At 42.4% G+C, this 17,082-nt stretch overlaps 1 protein-coding gene across 1 annotated transcript in view; it reads right to left on the bottom strand.

Annotated features, from left to right (window-relative positions):
• The window catches only part of LOC134357412 (low-density lipoprotein receptor-related protein 2-like), a 123,473-nt gene that overhangs the window by 94,919 nt on the left and 11,472 nt on the right, over nt 1-17,082 (bottom strand). Inside the window, 10 exon segments of the mRNA XM_063068977.1 lie at nt 1,871-1,990; nt 4,400-4,714; nt 6,154-6,522; nt 7,609-7,731; nt 9,302-9,427; nt 13,217-13,363; nt 13,771-13,912; nt 14,997-15,136; nt 15,207-15,325; nt 15,841-16,065. Coding sequence (XP_062925047.1) covers nt 1,871-1,990; nt 4,400-4,714; nt 6,154-6,522; nt 7,609-7,731; nt 9,302-9,427; nt 13,217-13,363; nt 13,771-13,912; nt 14,997-15,136; nt 15,207-15,325; nt 15,841-16,065 — 1,826 coding nt within the window.

Raw genomic sequence — 17,082 nt, 5'->3', positions numbered from 1 at the left:
AGGAACAAGCACCCTGTCTGGTTGCAGTTGAGTGACGAGGATGCTAGCCAGGGTAAACCCACACAAAGCTGCGGGGCCGGACAACGTACCTGGTCAGGTGATTGTGCGGCCCAACTAACAGAGGTCTAAACGGACATCTCTGATATCTCTTTGCAACAGTCCACCGTTCCTGCAAGCTTCATGCTCTAGAGAGTGACAGTCACTGGCTAAATGATTACCGTCCAGTGACAATGATCTCAACAATCATGAGGTGCTTTGAGTGGCTGGTAATGGATCCTTTAAAATCCCACCGTCCGGCTACATTGGACCCTTTCTGGTTCATCTACCACTCAAATCGGTGTGTTGTTGATGCCATAGCCTCGGCCCTCCACTCCACCCTGTCCTACCTAGAAAACGATGCCTCATACACCAGAACATTGGTATTGACCTCAGCTCGGCATTTAACATGATCATCCATCAGAGGCTGGTTCATAAACTGTCCTTGTTGGGACTAAACACCCCTCTCTGTAACTGGATCTTGGACTACTTGACAGAAAGACCCTAGTCAGTGCGAGCTGGCAGCAACATCTGAAGGTCCATCTGGTGCCCCAGGGCTGTGTGCTCAATCGCTGCCGACTCACGACTGCACTGCCAGATCCAGCTCAAACCACATCCAAGCTTGCTAATGATACAACAGCGGCTGGCTTCATCAGCAGCAATGAGTTGGCACACAGACAGGAGGGAGAGAAACCTGTCTAATATGTGAGAACAACTACCAAATCACAAAGTGACCCAAGAGAAAGGAGACGATCGTGGACGTCAGTCAGGTGCCGGTTGACCACACTCCATTGTACATCAGCGGCTCTGCTGTGGAGAGAGTGAAGAGCACAAAGTTTCTTGGTGTGCACAAAACAGACAATCTAAACTGGACCCACAATGTCTCCTCATTAGTCAAGAAGGCACAGCAGTGTCTACACTTTCTGAGGAGACTGAGGTGTGCAAGGCTCCCCGCCCCCATTCTAGCAACTTTCTATGGGAACACCATCGAGAGTGTCCTGTTGTGTGGTACAGACGCTGCAAGGCATTGGGCCACAAAGGGTAGTAAAAACTGCCAAAAGGATCACTGGGGTCTTGCTAATGCCTATTTGTGATAGTTACCAAATGCAGTGTATATGAAGGGCTGAAGCATTGTTGAGGATCCCAGACCACCCATCCCACAATCTCTTTGACCTACTACTGTCAGGATGGAGGTACAGGAGCATCCAGAACTAGGACAGGCAGACTGGGAAATAACTTCTTCCTTCAGGCTGAGAGGTGAAATGAATACCCTGCCACCACCAAGGACTGTACGCTGTTTATTGCACTGCTTACGTGTACTGGATGTGACACACTGTGGACCAGAGGAATGTTGTTTCAATTGCTTGTATGTACGTATAGTCAAATGGCATCAAACTTGCCTCATTTGGTTGGAAATTCAAGAATTTTGACCTCCTGCAACTGCCATTGCCCTCGGTGGGACAGCACAAGTTGAGGTGCTACTCAAACCTTTGGCATGTTGCAAAATTGATCCTTCCAGATAATTTCATTATAGCATATTGGATCAAGAGGCAGGAAATCTGCCACTCTGGCAACGTTTGGCTTGTTCTAGTAGATAGAGCTTTATGGCTTCTGTAGTAGCGTTTCTGCTCAATGGGAGTCTTCCAATTTTAGTGAAGTTTAATGAACAGCCAAGGTTGTAGCCATTTACTATTGGATTTGAATATTGCCTGGTAATTGAAATAGTCAGAGCACCTGCCCCCAGATCACCCCCTAATAACTACATTTGCCAAAAAAAATCACATTAAAAATATCATCTTGTGCTGTGAATACAATGTAGAAACTATTAGCACACCTTCACAGATTTTTCCATCGATCAACTCAAAGCCATCAGGGCAGTCACATTCATAGCCAATGACGAGATCTCTGCAGATATGGGAGCAACCACCATTGTTCATGGAGCATTCATTTAGATCTGCAAAAACATAACGTGTTAACTTCACAGCCCAACTACTTTCACACAGGGAGATCAGTATTTTGCCGAAGAGTTCAAGCACAGGACTACTACTACTACTACTGTTTCTTTTTGGCAACAATACCAAGCTGTCCTCATGTCAGAGACAAAATATATTCAACATTTGACAGCCAGATAGTTGCTCTTTCTAACTTCACAATCTCAATCAGCCCCCACTAAAATTACATCTCTTTGCCATTACTTCTCCCAGAGAAAGCCACGCTGCCCAAAACCTCTGATTTGACCCCGTATCTTTTACTTCACCTGAGACTCTACTTCTTAGGAATCTTAACTTAATAAAACTCAATAAAATTGAGTGGCAGGGAGGATCTGGAACTTCCAATCATTGCATGCAATTTTTTTTAGCTCATGGCAAAAATAGGAAAACAGATTATTATCTGAATGGTGGCCGATTAGGAAAAGGGGAGGTGCAACGAGACCTGGGTGTCATTATACACCAATCATTGAAAGTGGGCATGCAGGTACAGCAGGCGGTGAAAAAGGCGAATGGTATGCTGGCATTTACAGCGAGAGGATTCGAGTACAGGAGCAGGGAGGTACTACTGCAGTTGTACAAGGCCTTGGTGAGACCACACCTGGAGTATTGTGTGCAGTTTTGGTCCCCTAATCTGAGGAAAGACATCTTTGCCATAGAGGGAGTACAAAGAAGGTTCACCAGATTGATTCCTGGGATGGCAGGCCTTTCATATGAAGAAAGACTGGATGAACTGGGCTTGTACTCGTTGGAATTTAGAAGATTGAGGGGGGATCTGATTGAAATGTATAAGATCCTAAAGGGATTGGACAGGCTAGATGCAGGAAGATTGTTCCCGATGTTGGGGAAGTCCAGAACGAGGGGTCACAGTTTGAGGATAGAGGGGAAGCCTTTTAGGACCGAGATTAGGAAAAACTTCTTCACACAGAGAGTGGTGAATCTGTGGAATTCTCTGCCACAGCAAACTGTTGAGGCCAGTTCATTGGCTATGTTTAAGAGGGAGTTAGATATGGCCCTTGTGGCTACAGGGGTCGGGGGTATGGAGGGAAGGCTGGGGCGGGGTTCTGAGTTGGATGATCAGCCATGATCATAATAAATGGCGGTGCAGGCTCGAAGGGCCGAATGGCCTACTCCTGCACCTATTTTCTATGTTTCTATGAAATACAGCGCAGAATAGACCCTTCCCTCTTCGAACCACACTGCTCAGCAATCGCCGATTTAATGCTAGCCTAATCATGGGACAATTTACAATGCCAATTTATCTACTAACTGCTATGTCTTAGACTGTGGGAGGAAACTGGAGCACATGGAGAAAACTCACAGGTTCTACAGGGAGGATTGTACAGACTCCTTAAATATGACATTAGAATTGAACTCTGAACTCTGACTCCCCAAGCTGGAACAGAATTGCGCTAACTACTACGCTACCATGGGAAGTCAAAATAAAACAGGGGAAGTCAGGGTAAAATAAAACACCAAAATGCACCAAGGGTGATAAAGCTGCTTCCAAATTCAGTGACAGAACATGAAGGTTTTACATACTGCTTTCAATATAAAGTACTAATTACCTGGTAAAATAGTGCAATTTAAAATGGGATTTCACGGCTTTGCGAATTAAGTTTTGTGCTCCAGTACATGGTGTTCGAAGTGCAGTTACCAAAATCAATAGTTTAGTCAAGAAAAATAAATGGTAATGGTAGCTTCTACAAGGCAAATGCTAGCAGAGAGTAGGAGTAAACAGTCACCATAGCTGATACTGCAGCCAGAATTAGCAATAATCAGCATACACAAGTCATGGTTGAGCTATAATCTACAACTATGTAGAGAGCAAGACAAAGCTAATCTTTTTTGAAGACCGAAATGTTGAAAACAAGAACAATAACAGGACTCAAGAATAGGCTTTGAGCCTTGAAAGAACAGCAGTTAAGCAAGCAAGCGTGTTAAGGAGGCAGAGATATACAAAATAGATACTTGAGCAATGTAAATAATGGGATAAGATGAGAGGTGAAGGACAAGTCAACTGTTTTCTTGTATGCTGAATAGATTGTTGGTGGAGCCTAAAGTGATAACTTTTGGTCTTCAGAATTAAGCAGAAAACAAGAAAGTAACAATCAAAAAGGAATGCAGAATCCAAAAACTAAGGGTTACAAAATTCATGGTTAGGCAACATCTGTGGAACAACAAACATTTCAGATCGAAGAATAATTAACCAAGTATTTTCACCAGATAGAGAACTGTAGTAATGTTGAAATGAGGAGAGACCCAGATATTTTTGCTACAGGGCAACTACAGGAAAGATAGTTTCTGGACTTTTCGTGCAGAGATTTACGTATAGAGATTCTGGGAGAATATGTAACAATTGAGTAGATACTCACGGCATATCTCGAGGGGCTCGTCACTCCAGTCCTTGCAATCAGGATGCCGATTACACACTTTGATTTGATCTATGCACTCGCCACTTTGACATTTGAAGTCATTGACTCCTGTGCATTCTTGAGGAAGAAAAGCCGGTCATAAAATGTCTAGTGACGTGCATTAATTCCCACCTATTAGAACTGTATACTTACCATTCTCGCAGTCCAATTCGTCGCTGCCATCAAGGCAGTCTTTAAATCCATTACACTGCTTGCTTTTTGAAATGCAATTGCCACTACCACATTGAATGGAACCTGGTCGGCACATCCGAGAAGCTAGAAAGAGAACAGCCTGCATTCATGCTGGTTAACAGAAGCCATTTGGCAACCTTGCATCCAATTTTCCCCAATTCCAGGACACAAAAACCTGTTCAATTTCTATTGAAGATGCACCGTTCCTTTTATATTGCCCCCGCCATTAAATCTAGGTCAGACTGACATTTTCCTTATGACAATGAATTGAGACCAACTGCAACAAATTGTAAATTACTATAACTCTGCTTATCTTTTATACTGAAAGTGATGAGAGGCTGATCTTCAGAACTAGATTTGATCACCGAGCATGCGCCATCATTTTAAGACAGATTAGTACTAAATTTGCTTAAAACAACTACAGTACCAGCCCATTAATCTATAAAAGCAAAAGAAAAAAATGAGTAATTCATTCCTACATGCCCTATGGCCTCTTGTACGATTACATCACCCCTCAATCTTTCACTCCAATGCCACCCATCCATCCTTTTCATTGTCCAGAGTGGAGGACGTCCAATATCTTCAGTAGATTTCTTTAATCCTCATCATCATATCTCTGCAAAACTGCAACCAGAAATCTGCTTTTTATATCTCCTTTCAAGCATCAAGACATGTAAATGGTTTTGGAAATGCATAAAACCTTGATTACGGGCAGGATTCGTCCTTCAGATTTATTCCACCATTATGGTCATGTGGGCCTCACTGTCTACTACCCAATGCAATAACTTTTATCCTTTGTATCTCAAGGATCTATGCACCTGTGTTTTGAGCTCTGAAGAAACTCAAATCAGTCTTAAGTGGGTGTACTTTCAATTCTGCATCTCCCTAGTTCTAGAGTCTCAAGATGCATCACCCTCCACCCCCAACGACCCTATCAAGATCTCTCAGTTCTGTTTCAATCAAGTCCCCTCTCACATGATACTCCAGAGAATACAAGCCCTGCCTATATAACCTGTCAAGTTAATCTACCCATCCTAAGCACTGGCCCAGTAAATATTTTCCAAACTGCTTCCAACACACGATTATCTTCCAGAGACCAGAGCTCATTTTGTATTAGATTTCCTCAGGTAATAAACTGTTTATTACAACACTGAGGAAGCCAGTTGATCCATCAAGTCTAGGTGGGCTCCCAGTCGAACAAATCCCACCAGGAACCGGAGCTGATCCCAAACTTGGACTACGTAGAGTTTGCACACTTCTGCCAGATGCTTAGCTTTCTTCTGACAAATACATGCTAGAATATAAAAAGGGCAATTTATGGTCAGTTAGCAGAGAGAACCAAACATAAAAATGCTAGGCATTGCGGAATTACCAAGGGGTACAGGAAGGTGAAACTGCTCTGCTGAGAGTCAGCACGGCTTCCCATCAAATAATGGTATTATACCACAATCTTAAAAAAAAAGAGCTTTGATCCTTCAGTGTGGTCAATTGCAATCAGAACCACTACAAGCTAAAGTACTTACAGCAGCTGACTTCATCACTTCCATCTTTACAGTCTACATCACCATCACAGTACCATCTAATGTGGATGCATTCACCGGAGGCACAATGGAAGTCATCAGGAGAGCAGGTTTTAAGTGAAGGACTATGTCCACACTGTGCTGGGGATTCATCGGATTGATCAGTGCAATCAACATGGGTGTCACATACCCAACTGAGAGGAATGCATTCTGAACTGTTACAATGAAACTCATGTGGACCACAGGAAAAGGAAGGACAGTTATTTTCGTCACTGCCATCACCACAGTCATCTTCGCCATTACACACAAATGCCATGGAAGTACATCTGCCAGTGGAGCAAGTAAACTCCTCTGTACTGCAAGACGGAGTGCCTGAAAAATATCGAACATTAACTGTAAATCTTTCTACATCACTAAACTTCTTTACAGAAGTCTTCAAGAAACTTAAAATTTCAAAAGCCAATTTGAAAGCATTTTCAACTGCTGATACTAGCTACAAGAATTCATTTTGAGCTCCATATTAGTAAGAACTGAAAAGATAGCTGAGGATCAGAGACGGACTTTTTTTTGAAAATAAGACGACAAAACCCAGTTAGTGCATCACAAGGGACCTTGGGGTCCAAATCCATAGCTCCCTAATAGTAGTCACAGAGGTATATAAAGTGGTAAAGGCAGTGCTTTCATTGATCAGGGCACTGCATACAAGAGTCAGGAAGTTATGTGCCACTAAACAAAATGTTAGAATGTATTTTGCAATATTGCTTACAGTTCTGGTTGCCCAATTATAGTGAGGATGGAGGCTTTGGAATGGGTAATGAAGTGGTTTACCAGGATGTTGCCTGGATCTGGGGGCATTAACTGTAATTAAGTTCACAAACTTGTGTTTTTTTCCTTGAGGCTGCAAGGGGGCCGAACAGAAGTTTATAAAATTATGAGTGATGGACTGTTGATAGGTCAGATGAAATCCTTGTTTCACCATGATGGAAATGTCAAATACTAAAGGACATACGGTCAGAGTGGGAAAAATTAAAAGGACACATACAGAGGTATCTATGCACAGGCTGCTAGGAGTAGTGGTGGATGATAGTGGTGTTTAAGAGACTTGGATAGACAAATATGCAGGAAGTTGAGGAATAAATATCGTGTGCAAGCAGCAGAGATTTAATTTAATTTGGTATTGTGTTCAGCACAGACCGTGGGCCAAATAGCACATTCCTGAACCGTACTGATCCAAGTTCTATGGCAAAGAAATAATCCAGTGCTATCTTGGGGCAGGGGGCCCAAAATTCATGCCCAATTTTCAAGACTATGGAGAAAGCACAAGCTATGATAAACTTATAGGGAAATCATTTGCTGACAAGAAGAATTAGAGCCGGCGCAATGCACAATTTAGTATCAAAAATAATAAAATTAGGATTTAAATCACTTGACAGAACTTCAAATGTTCTATTTATTTACCACAGTGCTCCTCATCATATCCAGTTTCACAGTCGTTCGCCCCGTCGCACTTCCAGGATGCTGGGATACACCTAAGTGATTCAGGGCCACAGTGGATTTCATTAATAGCACAGGCACTCATGTCTAAAGAAAGCACAACAAAACATAAATGTGGATTTATCAGCAAAGGATATTCTTAGACAAGCTGTCAGAGAAATTTTAAATTTGATTTTCCTCTTAACCACTACTGAAACCTTCAAAATTTCATCACGCCAATCTGTTTTCCTAAGCCTTTTGCTCCCAAGTACTAGTCAAGCAAACTTAAAATTCATACTGAAGATTTCAGACTAATTGAAGAACTTCACTAAATGTCTTTCTCTCATTATAGATACTACGTTGATTAAAGCTTGGTCAGAAATGTGAAAGTAGAAGTCATCAGTTGCTACCAAACATTCTTTTGTTTCCCTAGAAAATCTGGTGACCAAGCAAATAACCCCAGGGAGTCAGTCAAAGATGGCACCAAGCTATGACATCTGTTGATTCACAGCTCAGAATTAGTTGTGTTTTTAAAAAATTGTTTAATTTTTAATTTTTTGATTCATAAGGATGGTTTTAGGGACAGATGAGAGTTAGGGGTCAGGTTAGTTTTAGGAAAAGGGATGTGGGGGAATTAGAGATCAGGCCAAAGTCTAAGTCTCCACTCTGCACTTGACGAATCCGACATGGTCAAGCTTGTGGTCAGATGGTGGACCAGCAGAGAAGCAGAGAGTAGAGAACCCATCCCCACTGTCAGCATGTTCCAGAGTTGGAATTCTGTGCAGGCAGGAGCTCTGATGATTCCCTGGATTTATGAATCGGCAAGTTTGGAGTTCAAGGCCTGGTGTTCAGTGATCAGCATGTCCTCGGATCAATGTACAGGACTGAGGCCCAAGGACAAATCAGAAGTCCAGAATCCGAGGACTTTTGGCTGGAGGAAAGTCTGTGAATCTCTGCGAGTCTGTCAGGGATGATGAAGTCTGGTGTCTGCAGGCTTGAATCTATGTCCACTGGAGGCTTTTTAAAGGACTATCTATGTGTGTGGGTGGGAGATAGGGATGGGGCTTGTTTTTGCTGTGTTGTTTATTACTTCTTGTGTTCTGTTGTGCTCTGCTGAGCATTTGTGGACGTGCTATGTTGGCACTGGAATTTGTAGCAACACTTGCGAGCTGTGGTTGTGGTCGGATGCACTGGTTGTGAATGTAAATGGCACATTTTACTATGTTTCAATGTGCACTTGACAAATAAATTTAAATCTTGAGTCATGGAGTCCTAGAGCCCAGAAACAGGCTCTTCAGCTCAAACAGCCTATGCCAACCAAGATTCCTGTTTAAGCTAGTCACATTTGCCCACATTTGTCCCATATCCCTCTAACCATGTACCTTTTCAATGTTGTTCATGTACCTGCCCCAACCACTTTCCAAGGTAGCTCATTCTATATACTTTTATCCCTCAGGTTCCTATTAAATCTCTCCATCTCCGTGGAGTGGAGTTAGAGTAGGGGCCCCAATAAACATTGGAAGTTAAACCTTAAGGCTCTACTGTCCAAGAGAGCTCGGAAAGGGTTTAAAGCTTATCTAACATCAAATTAGTTACACAATGGACTAATGAAAAGAGTGTATTAATCCACTTAGTGTTCAATTGTGAACCACTACTGAGATATCGAGGAGATACTTGCGGCAAAGTACTGGAAGTTCATCAGAACCATCTTCACAATCGACATCCCCATCACACTTCCATTTACCAGGTAAGCACTGGCCATTATGACATATGAAGTCTGATACTCCACAGGTGAGAGTTGAAGCTAATAAGATGAAACAGTTTATTAAAATAATGCTCTAGATAAGAAACTATTGTGTTTAATTAACTTACAAGTAGGCAGGTTACTGTCCTAGGTACCTTTGCTGGACCAACTTCATCTCAGTTCTTAGTTAGCTGCTATTAGTCAGCCTATTCGTCGCTTCTAAATTTTATGGACAATTTAAGGGTTATTTTCCAACCAGCAATTTATGCTAGGGTAACTCAGTTTTCCTCCCAGCCAACACCCAAACAAAAATAACAGGAATTCTGCAGATGCTGGAAATTCAAGAAACACACATAAAAGTTGCTGGTGAATGCAGCAGGCCAGGCAGCATCTCCAGGAAGAGGTGCAGTCGGCGTTTCAGGCCGAGACCCTTCGTCAGGACTAACTGAAGGAAGAGCGAGTAAGGGATTTGAAAGTTGGAGGGGGAGGGGGAGATCCAAAATGATAGGAGAAGACAGGAGGGGGAGGGATAGAGCCAAGAGCTGGACAGGTGATAGGCAAAAGGGATACAAGAGGATCATGGGACAGGAGGTTTGGGAAGAAAGACAAGGGGGGGGGGGACCCAGAGGATGGGCAAGGGGTATATTCAGAGGGACAGAGGGAGAAAAAGGAGAGTGAGAGAAAGAATGTGTGTATAAAAATAAGTAACAGATGGGGTACGAGGGGGAGGTGGGACATCAGCGGAAGTTAGAGAAGTGGATGTTCATGCCATCAGGTTGGAGGCTACCCAGACGGAATATAAGGTGTTGTTCCTCCAACCTGAGTGCGGCTTCATCTTTACAGTAGAGGAGGCTGTGGATAGACATATCAGAATGGGAATGCGACGTGGAATTAAAATGTGTGGCCACTGAGAGATCCTGCTTTCTCTGGAGGACAGAGCGTAGATGTTCAGCAAAGCGGTCTCCCAGTCTGCGTCGGGTCTCGCCAATATATAAAAGGCCACATCGGGAGCACCGGGCACAGTATATCACCCCAGCCGACTCACAGGTGAAGTGTTGCCTCACCTGGAAGGACTGTTTGGGGCCCTGAATGGTGGTAAGGGAGGAAGTGTAAGGGCATGTGTAGCACTTGTTCCGCTTACATGGATAAGTGCCCGGAGGGAGATCAGTGGGGAGGGATGGGGGGGACGAATGGACAAGGGAGTTGCGTAGGGAGCGATCCCTGCGAAACTATAAGCCTACTGACTCTCACAGCTACTATAAGCCTACTGACACTCACAGCTTAGATTTTTCTGTCTCTGTCTCTGGAGACAGCTTATCCACTGATGTCTACTATAAGCCTACTGACTCTCACAGCTATCTGGACTATTCCTCTTCTCACCCTGTCTCTTGCAAAAATGCCATCCCCTTCTCGCAATTCCTCCGTCTCCGCTGCATCTGCTCTCAGGATGAGGCTTTTCATTCTAGGACGAGGGAGATGTCTTCCTTTTTTAAAGAAAGGGGCTTCCCTTCCTCCACTATCAACTCTGCTCTTAAACGCATCTCCCCCATTTCAAGTACATCTGCTCTCACTCCATCCTCCTGCCACCCCACTAGGAATAGGGTTCCCCTGGTCCTCACCTACACCCCACCAGCCTCCAGGTCCAACATATTATTCTCCGTAACTTCCGCCACCTCCAACGGGATCCCACCACTAAGCACATCTTTCCCTCCCCCCCCCGCATTCCACAGAGATCGCTCCCTACGCAACTCCCTTGTCCATTCGTCCCCCCCATCCCTCCCCACTGATCTCCCTCCTGGCACTTATCCATGTAAGCGGAACAAGTGCTACACATGCCCTTACACTTCCTCCCTTACCACCATTCAGGGCCTCAAACAGTCCTTCCAGGTGAGGCAACACTTCACCTGTGAGTCGGCTGGGGTGATATACTGCATCCGGTGCTCCCGATGTGGCCTTTTATATATTGGCGAGACCCGACGCAGACTGCAAGACTGCTTTGCTGAACATCTACGCTCTGTCCGCCAGAGAAAGCAGGATCTCCCAGTGGCCACACATTTTAATTCCACATCCCATTCCCATTCTGACATGTCTATCCACGGCCTCCTCTACTGTAAAGATGAAGCCACACTCAGGTTGGAGGAACAACACCTTATATTCCGTCTGGGTAGCCTCCAACCTGATGGCATGAACATCGACTTCTCTAACTTCCACTAATGCCCCACCTTCCCCTCGACCCCATCTGTTACTTATTTTTATACACACATTCTTTCTCTCACTCTCCTTTTTCTCCCTCTGTCCCTCTAAATATACCCCTTGCCCATCCTCTGGGTCTCTTCCCCCCCCCCACCCCCACCCCCACCCCCACCCCCGTCTTTCTTCCCGGACCTCCTGTCCCATGATCCTCTCGTATCCCTTTTGCCAATCACCTGTCCAGCTCTTGGCTCCATCCCTCCCCCTCCTGTCTTCTCCTATCATTTTGGATCTCCCCCTCCCCCTCCAACTTTCAAATCCCTTACTCACTCTTCCTTCAGTTAGTCCTGACGAAGGGTCTCGGCCTGAAACGTCGACTGCACCTCTTCCTACAGATGCTGCCTGGCCTGCTGCATTCACCAGCAACTTTTATGTGTGTTACCCAAACAAAAATAGGTTTTAAAGCAGAAATCTCGTAAGAACTTACCTCCACTTGATAGACAAGGCAACACAAGATATTTACACTCGAGTCCATGCATTTCAAAGTGCTTGGAATGAATAAATCAATTTTAACATGTACTAATTAATTAAATATGATTTGCTGTATGAATCTGAGTGGCTGAAGTTGAGAACAACAGAATTCACTTTAAACCAACTTCACATATTTTGCAACACTGGAACCACCGTTTAGGATTCCCTGCAAAATTTTGAGTAGCATCTACAACTATTCAGGATAGATAGCACATATTGAAATGAGATTTGGGCTATTGTTTTCTTCCCCCCACAGATTGTATTCTCTGCACCAATTAAACTCAATAGACAAAGATCTCATCAATTAAACTGCCTTTCCCAGAGGTCTTTGACAAGTGCAGTCATCTGATTTCACTTCAAGATTTTGGAACCATTTTGTTCATATACATTAATAAAGTTCTTATAAAAATTCTGTATTTAAAAAAAAGCCTTTCCAAACTCTGCAGTGTTTGCAGAGACCAGCATCAAGTAAATTAGGGATATCTACAAAGTAAAGATTCTGCTCCAAAGTGAAGATCACGCAGATTTCAGGCTTGGTCTCATGGTTGATTCCTAACAAGTGGAAATTCTGAAATAATAAAATAACTAGTGTTAAGTACCCACTAGGTGGAAGTTTGCTCAAAGCATTCTCTCCCTGAAAAAGGATTGGAGCTTCCCCGGTGCATGAGGTATAAACTCTTTGCTGGCTTCCAGCTGGGTGCAACTATCGACTATAACCAATGTTTTGATGACAAACTCTGCTACCTTCATTAGAAAGAAGAGTTTATTCGTCATTCTCTCCCTGTCTACAATCTGACCTGGGACAGTGCCCGACAAATGTGCAGTGTTCACATTGAATTTGAGCTCCAGACATGGTTTGCAATGACCAGCTGTCAATTAAATCTGTAAATTGTGTCAGCTTCTCAGCCAGGTATTTGCATTTGCTGAATCAAGTTTAATCATCCTTGATACTGAAAAATAACCAACTATGAAAGCCACTGTTTATTGCACCTGAAAATCTCTTGTTTAAAGGGGCCTGGTTCACATTTCAACCCAATCTTACAGCAATTCTCTGTGCATTCCCCTTGCTGTCCAAGTGGAAACCAAATTATAATATCCAATGACATGCACACTAATTGTAGTATTTACCATTGATACACTGTTTTCCATCTTCGATTAATTGCATACCATCTGGACAAACACAGGTGAATTTAGTCGAATTAATACTGATCTGAGGAGCAGGGAGACACAGATATTCACAGCCTCCACTAACACGGTCATTGCACCAGTTTCTGCCTGTTGAAAACAGAATTTCAATGGACTAATGTTATGAGAGCCACTGATGTATATTGGAATTAAAATCAGTGTAATTGATAGAATTGAAAAAACAAAATTCGAAGTTTACACACTTTACAAAGCCTAAGTTACAAAATATAAATCAGCATTACCAAGATTCTATTTCAATTAGAAACCATATTAGTCCTTTGTCAATATAGGAAGACCCATTGATTATCTTTCAATTTATGGCATGCAGAAAGGGCGGTTCAAGGGCAAAACATTCTAAATATTATAAATCTGAAGTGTAATACCATGCTATCGACAACTTAATGTCATATTTTAGTTTTATCAAGCAGTAAGCAAGAATTGGAGTATACCACAAACAGCTGACAACATTATTTAAATTCTGAGTTCAAATTTACTACCTGATGGCTGAACTAAATCGTGATAAACAATAATATCATGAGGTTCTTCAAGATTGGAGGCCAAAGGTACCATATCAGCTCCTGTGATCTTGTTGGCACTATAGATTTTTTCAGTCTCGCTATCAATCCAAAAGACACGATCCTGAAAACAAATCCCATTTGGAATTAAACCACCTTTGAGTGACCATCACTGAAGCAATAAAAATTATAGCAATACATACTCAGTCAACATCCCTTAGACATCAGAATTAAACAGAACATCTTTGTATGAAGTTCTTGCAACTTTCTCATCCACAGTCAAACTCCATTGAAAGAATATCCAACAGCCCCTTACGTATTTACTAGATATATTTCAGATGTCCAGTGATATTTTCAAACATTAGATACATCTCCAAGTAATGCAGTTAATGGCCCACGGCTTTTAAATACTGCCACTTCCACTGTCACATTGAAAGAGTGAGATCCAGCATTAGCATCACCACATCTCGGTTTTGGGTCTAAACATAGAAGAATGACAAAATTGCACACCAGCTTACCTTTGAATAAGAATTATTCTTGACTCTTCGTGAGACACTAAACGTCAATTTTAAGTGTTTTACAGGCACTGGTCTCAAAGATAGCTAGATCATGCAGGATTTAGCTTGGTGATGGACTTTACAATGAAGTCTTTGCACTGAACATCCCAGAGAAGAGGGTTGCAAGCAGCTGACAGGCTTCAGGCATCATATAGAAGCACCTGCCCCAAATGACCTTAAGTAACTCACTGGTGTCAAAGGTTCTGAACTTGTGTTAATGACTTTGTTAGTAAGATAGTACACATGAATAGCTGTTTCCCGGTTATGCACTTAAGCTGCTTAAAATTAAAGCACTACCATAAATCAGCTACACCATTTAACTGAACGCAGCTGCCAGTCAAAAATCACTGTTAGTCAGAGCCAAGGCAAAGGGCTGTATGCACAGTTCTCCACTGCCAGCAGAGAAATGGGCCAGAAACACATCACCTAATCCAGTTTACACAAATGATGAAGACCAACATGAATATACCAGTGCCCGGGCCAGAACAGCAGACAGTTTCATATGGAACTGCCAGTTCTGTCCTATGTAATTATATTCTGTAGGAGTGCTCATATTTATAATCAATGATATGTAGATCAATAATGGTAACCGACTTGGTCACAGCCCGAGGTTTGCTAAAGATCACAGTATACTCTGCGTCACTATCTTACCTCAAACACAGATATGGCAAGAGGATGGCCAAGGAATTCTTCAGACTGCAATATATTTCTTCTATCCTGACCATTTAGATCCACACTTGATAACATGTGCAGTTTCGAATCCACCCAATAGAGGCGCCTTTTCACGAGGTCTAAGGAAGAATTAAGTGATGTATGAGGCTTTATTCACTTCACAGAATGAAAGTTCAGTTATCCACTTACCCAGTGAAATGCCATTTGGCCACTGAATCTCTCTGGTAACCAACAGCTGGCGGGCAGCACCATTCATTCCTGCTTTTTCAATCTTTGCTGGCTCGCCCCAGTCTGACCAGAATATAAACCTTTCAATCCAAAGCAAGAACCAGCTTTTAATGAACAAAGTCTGCTTGGTTGCAGAGACTGTTCTTACGCTGTTACACAGCTACTACATTATAGTAACAAAATAATCTAACATGCATTTGTAGTTTGCCAAGTTACCCATGCATGAAACATGCTCTCACCCTCATTAAATTTATAAAGCAAGTCTTTATACAAACCAATGTGTTTCTATCCCCAAATAAAATATCCCAGATTGAAGCAATTCCATATCAGTCAGAAACCTCCAAATTTGTTTTATTCAGAAAATATCACAAAAGTTTAGTTATCCACTTACCCAATGCACTGCCATTTGGCCACTGACTCTCTCTGGTACCAAATCTGTTTGCCCCAATTTAAAGCCTGTGCTGTTCAAGATTCTGACAAGAGCTATTAGTATTGTTACCATCCTAACTACAAGTTATTTAACTATCCTGCATGTTTACTTTCCAACTGATCCTAAACACATTGTACTGGTACGTGAACAATTATTCAAAATTACCCAGTCAGTGGATCAACAACTACGGATGCTGGTTCCTTCAGGTCAGTTCGAAAAAGAATCTTCCTTTTTGTCCCATCAAAGTTGGCCACAGAGAGTGTTTTAGTGCCTACATCTATCCAATAAATGTTCTTGTAGATCCAGTCAATAGCAATTCCCACAGGGATTTTTACATCCTTAATCGCTCTGGAGACTGTATTTTTACCATCATGCTCATCCAATAATTTACTGCAAAAAGAAAAGTGGTTACAGTAACATACTTTAGAAGTATTCAAAATACACAAAACAAGCTAGCTGCTGCATTAATAGCCAAGTTGGAAGCAATAATTATGTTGTAGAAAGCAAGTATAAAATAGGCTGCTAGTTGAAAATAGAGGGGGGAAAGTTCTTCCATTGATAAATAAGGATTTATCCAAGGACAGATTTGTCCTATTTATTTCCATCCATCAGCATAATAGGACTTTCATGAAGTAAACAGCTCCAAGTCTGAAGACTGTTAACTAGATTAATTAGATGCATGGCTGAGGAATAAACTGCACGTAGAAAGGGCAATTCCAAATTAAGTGATAGGCATCAATTTGCGCAGGCACAATTCTTTTTGTTAAGAGACACCATGGTAACTTGCCCTTCAGCCTAAAGGGCCCCACCGTCCAATTACACCCATCAGACCAATTAACCTAGCAACCCGTACATCTATGGAACGTGAGAGGAAACCCATGTGGTTACATCAGTAACAGAGACTCCTTACAGTCGCAGAATTGAACCCGAACGCATGTGTTGTGTCAACACACTATCCACTATGTTAGCCCTTGTTGAGGGGTGGAGAAGGAAAGAGACTGGGTGGGTTGCAAACTATCTATGAAGAATACAGATCACTGTATACATATAGGGGACAACACCAGGTTACAATTTTCCAGAAGGTGCTTATTGAGAATTGGAATATTGGGTACAGTTTTGGTACCTGTCACAGGAAAGACATCATTAAGCTGGAAAGAGTGTACTGATTTATGAGAATGTTCCTGGCATTCGATGGCCTGAGCTATAAGAAACATTTGGGCAGGTTAGGACTTTACTACATTGAGCATAACAGAACAGTGTTCAGTCTTATAGATGTATCCAAAATTATGAGGGCCACAGATAAGGAGAATGACCCCTATAGAGAAAGGAAATTGAAACTAGAGGGCACACATACAAGTTGAGGAAAAAGACATAAAAAGCTCAAAGGACATTTATCAAAGTCCATAT

Source organism: Mobula hypostoma, chromosome 16 (assembly GCF_963921235.1).
Source record: "Mobula hypostoma chromosome 16, sMobHyp1.1, whole genome shotgun sequence".
Lineage (NCBI taxonomy): Eukaryota > Metazoa > Chordata > Chondrichthyes > Myliobatiformes > Myliobatidae > Mobula > Mobula hypostoma.
The sequence above is the reverse complement of the archived record's forward strand: the minus strand, read 5'-3'. Positions and strand labels throughout refer to the sequence as shown.